Source organism: Mastomys coucha, unplaced genomic scaffold (genome assembly GCF_008632895.1).
Source record: "Mastomys coucha isolate ucsf_1 unplaced genomic scaffold, UCSF_Mcou_1 pScaffold14, whole genome shotgun sequence".
Taxonomy (NCBI): domain Eukaryota; kingdom Metazoa; phylum Chordata; class Mammalia; order Rodentia; family Muridae; genus Mastomys; species Mastomys coucha.
In genome coordinates this window covers 15,622,545-15,634,203 of record NW_022196896.1, presented here as the reverse complement: position 1 = coordinate 15,634,203, position 11,659 = coordinate 15,622,545, and the positions used below count along the sequence as shown (strand labels likewise).

Genomic DNA, 11,659 nt, shown 5'->3' with positions numbered 1-11,659 from the left:
TCCTCCCCAACTTGCTTCTTGGTCATGATGTTTGTGCAGGAATAGAAACCCTGACTAAGACAGTAGGTTTATGTAAATTTGAACATACAGACTATACGTTTTTATTTTAGGATATAACTATACGTCTGTTTGCCCATCTGCCAATAACGTACATGCACACACACACACACACACACACACACACACACACACACACTGACTTTTGTTTCTCTGTCAAAAGCATATCTAAAAAAATATTTCAGGAAGCTAGCATGAAACTAACAGAATATGAACTAGTTTTCACAATCTAGAATTTAATTTTTTTTTTTTTTTTGGTTTTTCGAGACAGGGTTTCTCTGTATAGCCCTGGCTGTCCTGGAGCTCACTCTGTAGACCAGGCTGGCCTCGAACTCAGAAATCCACCTGCCTCTGCTTCCCAAGTGCTGGGATTAAAGGCGTGCGCCACCACGCCCAGCTTTAGAATTTAATATTTTAATGTAAAAGATGAAATGGTTTATATTTGAATGTATTTTACAATTGTTTTAATGTAACCTAGTGTAGATATAAACATTAATTGTACAGACTGGAGAGTTGGCTCATTGGTTAACAACATTTGCTGGTCTTGGAGAGGACTAGAGTTTGGTTCCTAGGACCCATGTCAGATGACTTGAAAGTGCCTGTAACTCCAGCTACAGGGGATCCAGCATTCTTTACTGGCCTCCACAGGCACACACACACACACACACACACACACACACACACACATGTGCTTGCACTTGAGTAAAAAATGAGTGACAGATTTTATATATTCATTACTTAATTTTGATAATTTTAATTTTTAGATGGAAAAAAGTAAAACCTTTATTTTATTTTTTAGTTAAATCCCAAATTAATGCCTTTGTTATCCCAAAAGAAACTCCTTTATCATGTGCAATACACCATAAAAATGCCATATAAAAATTCTTCAGCCATGTTGCTAGCAGGAATCACGTGCTTCTCTCTGGTTCTCGTTTTCAGCTTACTCACAGGAGCAGCCCCCTAGGAATGTGCAGGTTGAGCCGTGGGAACTCAGAGAACGCAGGACCATGTGCTTCAGATCCCACAGGATGGCTTTTTCCTGTTTCACCAGAGTGAAAACTTTCAAGTGAGTCTGTTTATTGTTCTAGTAGAGATTTACATATTACATGTAATGGCAGTTTAGTTTTGATCGTGTTTAATAAACTTGGCTAGTATGTTAAAGCTCATGTGGTCTAATTTAAGTCACTTTTACTTGTGTAAATATTTTTAATAATTATTTTGTAATAATTTTTAGGTTTGGAAAACTTCAAGTTCACCTAAAAGAAGGAAAATTTGAATAACCTACTAAGTCAGTTTATGTAAATTTGAACATACAGACTATATGTTTTTATTTTAGGATATAATTATATGTCTGTTTGTTTGCCCATCTACCAATAATGTGCAAACACACACACACACACACACACACACACACACACACACACACACTGACAGTACACTAGCCATGAATGCTATTTATTTAAATTCAGAGACAAATTTTATTTTTAATGAAGATTAGACACATTTCTTTCAAGTTCACCAGCCCAGTTCCACCCTGGAGAGTGCCTTTTCCCTTAATAACCCTTATTAGTTAGGGTTACTATTGCTGTGAAGAGACACCATGACCATGTCAACTCTTATAAAGGCAAACATTTAATTGGGGCTGGCTTAGAGTTTCAGAGGTTTAGTCCATTAACACCATGAAGGCAAGCATGGCAGCATGTGGGCAGCATGGTGCTGGAGAAGGAGCTGAGAGTTCTCCATCTGGATCAGCAGGCAGCAGGAACTGAACTGTCCCGAGCTACTGAGTCCCTGGTAACATACTTCCCCCAACAAGACTTTCCTGTAGGACCAAGTTTTCAAACACAAGAATCTATAGGGGCCATTCCTATCAAATCAAACAACCACAGCTCTCCACTCCTACTTTGAAACTGCTCGCAGTTTCACGTGCTGGGTTCTTCTCAGCCAGGAGGGAATAAAGAACCTGAAATAGAGGGTTTGAAATGTAAAGAGAAAACATGAAGCGTCCCAAACAAGGCTTCACTTTACTGAGAATAAACCAGGGTTTTTATAGTCACAGGAGAAACTGAAAACAAGTCTCTAAATTACACTACAAAGAAAGTTCAGGTGCCAAAGTCCCCAGGTTCAGAAGATCTTCAGTTGGCTGGCTGGCATACTCAGGCGGTGGGCATGCCCAGGCGGCTTCTTCAAAGACCAACAATCAACAGAGAGCATTTGTCTTAGCTCCCAGGTGTTAGCCCCCAAGCAGAGGCTGCCAGGAGTCTGATGACTGAAGTGAAGAGGGGAGGTAACACTACTTCTTTCAAAAGGCTGTATTAAAGACAAGGAAATGGTTTTACTTCTTCATATTTCCCTGTGGTAAAACCAAACACAAACATACTAAGATGGTTATAATGCTAAGTCTATATAATGCTAGGTAGTAAGATTAAGTCAGCAAATTGTGTTTAGGCTTTATAGATTAGTTTCCAATTCAGTTTTAAGCAGTACTACTTCCTCAGTGCACACCTGTATGGCCCACCCTTGTGTCTTATAAATAAGTGCCTTTGAGACTGGGTGTAGGTAAAACTATTCTTCGTCAAAGTAGCAACTGCTTACGGCTTGTTATCTTTTGGAAGTTGGTCCTGATTAGTGAAGTTTTGCCTTAATAATGGCCAAGGATGCCTATTTGGAATTCCACTCATATTTCTAAAAAAAATTAAATAAAAGTGATACTTGAATTTAAATTTTTTAAAATTAGTTGTTTGCTTGGTTGTTTATTTATGTATTGCATGTGTGTGTGTGTGTATGTGTGTGTATATGTGTGTATGTGTGTATGGAGGTGAGTCATGGATACCATGACACCCTTGTGGAGGTCAGAGAACAACTTGCAAGTATCTGTTCTCTCCTTCAACCACATGGGTCCCAAGGATCAAAAACAGATTGTCGCCGGTCAGTGGTCGTGCATGCCTGTAATCTAAGCACTTGGGAGCAGAGGCAGGCGGATTTCTGAGTTCAAGGCCAACCTGGTATATAAAGTGAGTTCCAGGACAGCCAGGGCTACACAGAGAAACCCTGTCTCAAAAACAAACAAACAAAAAGCAGGTTGTCAGGCTTGGTAGCAAGTGCCATTACACACTGAACCATCTCACTGGCATGTGGTACATGAATTTAAATTAAAAAAAAGAAGAATGACTGCAGAATGTGAACATTTGAGTGGCATTAGTTTTTATGACTTAGCAGTCTAATTATCTTTTGCCACGCAGAACCGTGGAGTTTTCTACACTGCACTGACATGTGCTTCAGTGTTGTGTCTAGTTTTATTTGGCTTCCCCTTCTCATGAGATTAAAAAACCAAAAACAAATTATATGCTTTTTCTCATCCTTTTTCTTAAATTATCTATTTGACAACTATCTCCTGAGAAACGATGTTCTGGGAACTGTCTAGTGCCTGGGAATAAAAGGATATGCGCGACCAGCCCATGCCTTTCCTTTATAGAGGTATTCTAGTGAGCGACAGGCATGCCACATAACACTACAACCCAGGAATAAGGACAAAGTGAGGTAGGAGTTCAAATAGGAGTTAAAAATGTAACCCACATTTGAGCACCAAAGAAGATTTTTGTAGATAACATTTTATTTCAACTAAGATTTGAGGGATGAGAGCTTAGGTGCTTAGTAGAGGAAACAAAGGGTATAGGGAAAATGGTCCAGACAGAAGAAACAATAGACACAAGGTGTGTGAAGAAAGAGTAAGCATGGCCAGTTCACAGGCAGTCTGGCTGATGGAGGAAGATGAGGAGGAAATGAGTTTGAGAAAGAAGGAAGCTGAGGACGCCATAATTCTGAGCTGTCTGTCACGGCAAGGAGTGTAGTCTTTTCTCTAGTGACACTAGAATCCTTGAAAGCATTTTATGTGAGAAAAAAAAATAAGTAGACTTTTTACTTCAGAATAATCTTTCTGTAGTTCATCATGGAAATCAGATTAGAAGGTGGTGATGTATGGAGCCAGCAGACTCGTTAGAAGAGTAAGGCCGTAAGTCAGGGAGGAGATGGTGGAGCTTGATGAGAGCTGTAGAAGTGGAGGGCAGAGGGCAGAATGGTAGACGCTTGCATTTAACCTGCACTTTCCTGAGTTCTCTGAACTTCTCTCTTCTCAGCCACAAAATGAAGTAATAGTACTGTTGTCCAAAAACAACATGTCTTAGCTAGGACCCAGCATTTAGTAAGTACTCCCCAAGTGATAGTCAACAAGTGATAGCATGCTGTTGTTGTTATTGTTATTGTCTTAGGTGTCGCCCCGGGCATCAGACTTTGTCCTCAAAAGCTTGTGAACATATATGGGCTTGTGATGGTGATCTTAAAGTATCAAAATTGAGCCATCTATATATTTAGAATCTAATAAATTAGAATCTTTCTATATAATATATTCTGGGAACACATTTCTAGAACAATGATAATGCTTGGTTCTTTGTTTTCATCCCTTAGGTCCCCTTGGAAGAGATTATACAGTACTTCACAAACAACAATTGACAGCAAGGAGGTCAAAAAATTCCAGGCCCTGGCTCACATGTGGTGGGATGAGTATGGAAAGTTTGCACCTCTTCATTCTATGAATGACCTACGGGTGCCATTCATTAGGTAACAGTCCAGAAACTCCCTTTAAGTTGTAACTTAAAAGTGCATCCTTCTCTAATTTGCATTCACTTCCCTCTGCTTTACTTACATTCAAAATGTTACATTTTAGGGTTGCTTTGGAAATTGGAGATATTTCTCATCATGATAGTTCAGTAGTTAAGAACTCTTGGTGCTCAAATAGGGTTTGGTTCCCATCACTCACATCAGGAAGCTTGCAGCCACTGCAGCTCCAGGGGGGTCTAACATCCTCACTTGGCTTCCGAGGGTACCCTGGGCTCATGTTCACATACCCAGAAGTATAATTTAAAATTTAAAAGAAAAAAACTTTAAAGCCATTAGCTTGTTGAAACTATACTAAAATCCCAGGTTGCTTTTACAACTTAACTGGAAACATTTTTGTCCCTGTTCGGTCAGTTAGAATCCAGTCCTGATGAAATGGAATTAAAGTGCTGTGTCTTGAAGATCCTTTAATAGCTACTGATCTGCGGAGGCCTTGGTGACCTTTAGGCAGTTCTGATAAAGGAATCATTGCAGACATAGATTGGTCACCAGACTCCTTGAGAGCTTATGTTGATGAGGCTCTAGTACCAGCCATGTGTTTCAGTGGGAGGTAAAGACAGGAGTCGAGAGGGCTTGCCAGTAATGCAGTTTGCATTTCAGCAAATCTTATGGGAGATTCCAGCATTACTAAGTTTAAGAACTATAGTCAAACATCTATAACATCTTTATTTACTTATTTCCTTTTTATGTGCAATGGTGTTTTTCCTGCATGTGTGTTTGTATGAGGGTATTAGAATCTGGAGTTACAGACAGTTGTGTGCTGCTATGTGGGTGCTGGGAATTGAACCCAGGTCCTCTGGCAGAGTAGTCAGTGCTCTTAACCACTAAGCCATCTCTCCAGCTCCCATTTATTTTTGTATCATAGAAAATAGGTTATCTAGTATGATGCAAACCGTAGGTTTGTACTTGGATTTTGCTTTTGTCATAACTATAAGCCATCAGAAGAAAAAAATATGGTTTGAAAATAATAGCATAATTTTGTGACTGTTTGAAGAATGGACTGGACTTCATTTGAAACAGATCATTTCCTATAACATCGTGAAGTGATTTATTTAGCTAATGTCTGTATTATTTAAGAGACTAAGATGTTCGTTATATATATGTTTATTTTAGTAGGTGTATAGTTAAATTTGTATGTCCAATTTAAAAGTTAATTTATAATTCTATACTATGAAGTATATAACAGATTATATAGGTGCATGTACAAATATGTTTGTGTATGTGGTAAAGCATTACTATGATTATTGTAGAATAAGTTTGATTTTGATATAAGTGTAGATAGTCATACATGAAAAAGCCCCACTAATTTAGAATATTAAAAGATATATAATAAAGAAGGGAATATAGACATCTTAAATAAATGTGGCGCTCTTATCTGCAATTTTATCTGTAAATAATACATGAACTTATCCTAGAAACATCTGAAAATATAGTCAACAGAGGCTTTAAATTTTCATCCCTTATGTTGAGACAGTTTGACTGAAGAAGTATTTGAATAAAATTAGGTTCATTTGACTAGATTAGGTTGAAATTTTTTCTTTAGATTATTATTAGAGCATTAATGCTGGATTATTGTTCAGAACCTTGATTATTGAAAATGTACAAATTAAGTAGATCTTTTCATTCTGGAAATAAAAGATAGGTTTATAAAAACTTCAGTGATTCATTTCAAATGAGGACTCTGGACTAGGCTCGGTGGCAACACTGCTGTGATCCCAAAACTCAGGTGTCTGAGAAAGGAAGATCGGGAGCTCAAAGTGTGTCTAAGCCTTGTAGTGAGCTCATGCCTCAAAGTAAGACAGTGAAATAAGCAAATTAAATTAAATGAAGCTGAATAGTTCCTTGAAGACTGTATATATTGTTGATAAATGTAGCTGTCTGTTTTTATATATTTTGAATTTTTATTTTAAGAGACAATCTTTTGAAGACAAGTGCTAATCACCGTCCTGGAAAGCCTTTATCTGGGATGAAGATTCTTGACGTTGGCTGTGGCGGCGGGTTATTAACTGAAGTAAGGGCCTTACAGAGCCTTTTCCATCTTCCTGCACATGAGAATTTTTTGATGTGCCTAATAGTGCTAGTAAGAGTAACTAAATTCTTACATCATTCAAACAATAATTAAGTAGATCACATCAGTATGTTTATAGAAAGAATGCATTTCAAATGAATTCCAACTCATTCTTCAAGTAGCTTAAGAATTTTATACATGCATTTAATGTGTTTTGACCAAAATTTTGTTATTTGGGGTTAAAAAAATGAGAAGTGGGTTCTGCTTTCTTTATCCTTTTAGCAAATAATACTTTTAGTGGATAGTACTAATTTTAATATTATTGTAAAAGTTCTGTTTTCAAAATTAAAAACCCCCAAAATTTCATAAAACTCTACTGAAGTTTTTGGGTTTTGTTTTTAATAATAAATGGGCATATAGGTCATTCAAATAGCTTTGTTTGATCCTTTCTATCCCAAGAAATTAGGCAGTTTCTATGAGATTAAATACAGGTTTAATCTGTTTTTTTTTTATACATCTTGAAGCCTGCAAGAATTTTGCTACTTGTGGGGATCAGTTCTTTTAGGTGCTCTGGAGTACTTAGACGTGTGGTTACTGTCCCTGGGGGGAGATTTACCCCTTACAGCTGTGTTTTCTAGTCTTCATTAGCACGGGATCTTTTGCATCATAATTTAATCTTTAATAGATATTTTCAGTTACAGTTTTAGTATTTTATATGCTGCCCTTTGAAACATGGAATGGCAGTTTTGACTTACAGAAAATTTTAACTAAATTAATTTTTTTTAAATTTCATGAATGTATACTGTATTGATATCATCTCTCTCCCCTCCCTCCAACCCTCCCCATGTCTCCCATATCAAATCTACAGCCTCTTTTAAAAAATTATTATTGTTACACATATGTATTAGAATGAATATGTGAATACAGCCTGATGGTTCTGTTGATTCTGTCTAGTGTCGCTTGAATGTGTATGTTTTTAGGGCCGACTGTTTGGTTTTGGATAACCAATTTGGATCAACTTTTTATTGATAACAAGTGTTCTGTTCTCTTCTTGAGCATAACAGTTTTTATGCCATTAGCCTCTAGGACGACTGGGAGCTTCAGTTGTTGGAATCGATCCCGTGGCAGAAAACATTAAGATAGCACAGCACCATAAGTCATTTGATCCAGTCCTGGATGTGAGGATCCAGTACAAAGTGTGCTCCCTGGAGGAGACTGCGAAGGACAACGCAGAAGTTTTTGATGCTGTTGTGGCTTCTGAAGTTTTAGAGCATGTGAACAACCTTGAAATGTTCATACAGTGCTGCTATCAAGTATTGAAGGTAAGAGTTGGTTTCTTGTTTGCTTCTTAAGTGTGTATCCATAGCAATGCATTGTGCTGGGATACTTGTAGCAGTTCAGCAAGTAAGACAAGAGAGACAGACTGAGAAAGAGTGATTAGGGCCTGGTATCTCTGCCAGGGATGACTTCTACCCCGTGTTGTCCTCAATAGCAGGTCTTCCCAAAGTCTGATGAGGCCTTAATGCTGCAGTAACTATAACCCATAAATACTTTTAAAGATTGTAAAATGATGCTTATGGGTATGTGTATGTGAGTGCTGATCCCTGCAGAAGCTAGAGATATCGTCCCCCCATGGAAGTGAACTTGGGTCCTCTGCAAGAGCAGTATGCACTTTTAACCACTGAGTTGTCTCTCCAACATTGGTCCGTGTTTCTTTCTTTCTTTTTTTTTTCCTTTATTTTTTTATTATACGTGTGTGAGTGTTTACTTTCATGTATTTCTGTTTACCATGTTTGCATTCTCCTCAGAGGCCGGTAGAGGGTGTTGGATCCCCTGGGATTGGAGTTAAATATGGTTGTGAATCACTATGTGGGTGCTGGAAATCAAACCTGAGGTCTCTGGAAGAGCAGCCAGTGTTCCTAATTAGAGTGGTCCCTCTAGCCCCTGCTCATATATTTTAAAGAAAGTTTTATTTCATCTTGTTTTATTTCCATTTATTGAAAATTGAATATAGGTTTTTTTTTCTCGAGTACTATATTCTGATTATGGTTTCCCTCCCTCTACTCTTCCCATTTGCTCCCCACTTCTCATCCCCTCCAGATCCACTCCCTGTTTCTTACTGAAAACAAACAGGCTTCTAAGGAATAATTATAATATGATATGGTATGATATGATATGACATGATATAATGTGATATGATAAAACAAAAAACTAGCACATCAGACTTGGACAAAACAAACAAAAGGAAAAGCACGCAAGAGAAGGCACAAGAATCAGAATCATACTTGTTTGCACATTCAGGAATCCCATAAAAACACTAACTGGAAGCCATAATATATGCAGAGGACCTGGTGCAGATCTGTGCAGCTCTGCTGTCTCCATCACCTCTGAATCTTATACTCATCCTGCCTCCTCTTCCTCAAGCTTTCTGAGGGAAAAGATTTGATGGAGACATCACATTTAGGGCTGAGTGTTCCAAAGTCTCTCATTTTGTGTATACTGTCTTGCTGCGGGTCTCTGTATTTGTTCCCATCTACTGCAGGAGGAAGCTTCTCTGATAATGACTGAATGAGGCACTGATCTATGCCTATAGCAGAATGTCATGAGGAGCCATTTCATTGTTGTGTTTGTTTGTTTGTTTGTTTTCCTTTTGATTTTGGTTTTAACCTAGGTCCCGGGGATATCTAGACTCAGGTCCTTGGTTACCTAAGTAGTGTTGAATATGGGTTCTATCTTGTGGAGAGGGCCTTAAGACAAACCAGATATTGGTTGGTTTCTCCTCCAAACTTTGTGCTACCATTGCCCTAGCATTTGTTGCATGCAGGACACTGTGTAGAACAAAGCATTTGTGGCCTACTTAGTTTGGTATTTGCATTTCTCTTTTGGTATCATGCAAAGTACCTTCCTGTGTCAATGACACTAGATCATAGGGAAGGTTTTATATGGCCCCAGCTAGACTTCTCCATCTTCAGTGAGTTGTGTGGGTGTTGTTTGCTGTCAGTGTGTGAAGAGCAACCTATAGTCTTGGCAGCAGCCTGGGTGGTTTTGGGATTCTTTTGGGACCTCTTTGACCAACAAATCAACAAAAGATGTCCATTTGGGGCTCTGACTTCCCCCAATATTTGGTGATTTTATTTAGATTGCTTCCATATGTGTATTTATTTTAGGAAGCTTCTACTGCATTAGATTTCTATTTTATACCCCAGATTACCCTTAATTTTAGCTGTCTCTCCCTGTCTTCTTTCCTTTGTCCCCCTCTCCCTATCACTTATTGGTCCTCCCATTCTAGCCCCTCCTTCCCTCCATATCTGCTATTCTTTTTCCCTTTCCTAGTGAGATCTATGTGTCCCCTATGGTCCCTTCCTGAATACCTAACCTCTGTGTTTCTAAGGATTGTAGCTTGGTTCTCATAGACTTAATGATAACATAGAGCTGATATCTATACATTTGTCTTTCTGGGTCTGAGATACCTCCTCAGGATAATTTTTCTATCCATTTTCCATTGATCTGAAAATTTTATGATCTTATGTTTTTAACAGCTAAGTAATATTCTAGTGTGTAAATGTACCATATTTTCTTTATCGATTTTCCTGTTGCATGACATCTAGGTTGTTTCCAATTTCTTCTTCTTATCAGTAGAACAGCAGTGAATATGGTTAAGGAAGTGTCTCTGTGATAGGATGAAGCATCCTTTTGGTGTAGCTGGATCTTGAGGTGGATAGATTCCCATCTTTCTGAGGAACTGCCACCCTGCTTTCCATGGCAGCTGCATGAGTTAGCACTCCTGCCAGCAATGAATGAGTGTTCCCCCAAGGCTCCATGCTTACCATCATAAGCTATCAACAGAACACTTGCAAACCCAAGGAAACTGAGCAACCCACAGCTGAATGAGAATGGGTGATGACAGATAGTAAGAAATAAATTGAAGGCTTTTTGGAATTGAATAAAAATGGATACAACTCCTTTTGGATGCGATTTCTTTTTTCTGTTCTAGAGCTTTCAGGGGTGCTGAAGTTGTTAGTATATGACCACTCCAGTTATTTTTTTATGTAGGCTCTTAGAATTGCTTTTTATTATGTCCTCATCTTCAGTCTCTTTCTCTGTCTCTCTCTCTCCCTCTCACTCCCTCCCTCTCTCCCTCTCACTCCCTCCCTCCCTCCCTCCTTCCCTCCCTCTTCCCCTCCCTCCCTTCCTCCCTGCCTCCTTCCTTCTCTCCCTCCCTCCCTCGCTCTCTCTCTCTCCCTCTCTCTCCTCTCACTCTCCCTCCCTTCCTCCCTCTCTCTCCTTTTCTCCCTCTCCCTCTCTCCCTCTTCCTCCCTTCCTCCTCTCTCCCTGTCCCTCTCCCTCCCTTCCTTCCTCCCTCTTTCCCTCTCTCCTTCTCTCCCTCTCCCTCTCTCCCTCTCCCCCCACCCCGCCCCGTCATTTTTAGTGCTGGTATTAAACACATGCATCACCACCATCCAGCTTAATTTCTTTCTTGATATCTGTCTTTACTTGTTTTTCATTCAGTAGTAGGTTGTTCAGTTCCCATGAGTTTTTCAATTTTTTGTTGTTTCTGTTGTTGATATCCAGATTTAATCCATGATGGTCAGATAGGATACTAAATGTTATTTCAATTTTCTTCTGTTGAGACTTGATTTGTGTCCATGTGGTCAGTTTCGTAGGATATCTAGATTTGATCCATGGTGATCAGATAGGATGCTAAATGTTATTTCAATTTTCGTCTGTCTGTTGATTTGTGTCTATGTGGTCAGTTTCGCAGAAAGTTTCATGAGGTGCTGAGAAGAAGGTATATTCTTTTGTGTTTGGATGAAATGTTCTGTAAATAGCTGTTAGGTTCATTTCCCAGTTAACTCTAGCATTTCTCTGTTTAGTTTTTTTTTTTTTTTTTTTTTTTTTTTTTTTTTTTTTTTTTTTTTT

The 11,659-nt window shown here is 38.7% G+C and overlaps 1 protein-coding gene across 2 annotated transcripts in view; it reads left to right on the top strand.

Moving 5' to 3' along the window:
- The window catches only part of Coq3 (coenzyme Q3, methyltransferase), a 29,736-nt gene that overhangs the window by 10,971 nt on the left and 7,106 nt on the right, over window positions 1-11,659 (top strand). The window contains exons 2-5 of one of the 2 annotated variants that reach the window (XM_031366494.1): window positions 997-1,123; window positions 4,522-4,674; window positions 6,643-6,742; window positions 7,819-8,061. In XM_031366494.1, the coding sequence (XP_031222354.1) occupies window positions 997-1,123; window positions 4,522-4,674; window positions 6,643-6,742; window positions 7,819-8,061 (623 nt within the window). Of the gene's footprint in view, window positions 1-996; window positions 1,124-4,521; window positions 4,675-6,642; window positions 6,812-7,818; window positions 8,062-11,659 lie in introns of both variants that reach the window. The other variant, XM_031366493.1, reaches the window with a different exon arrangement.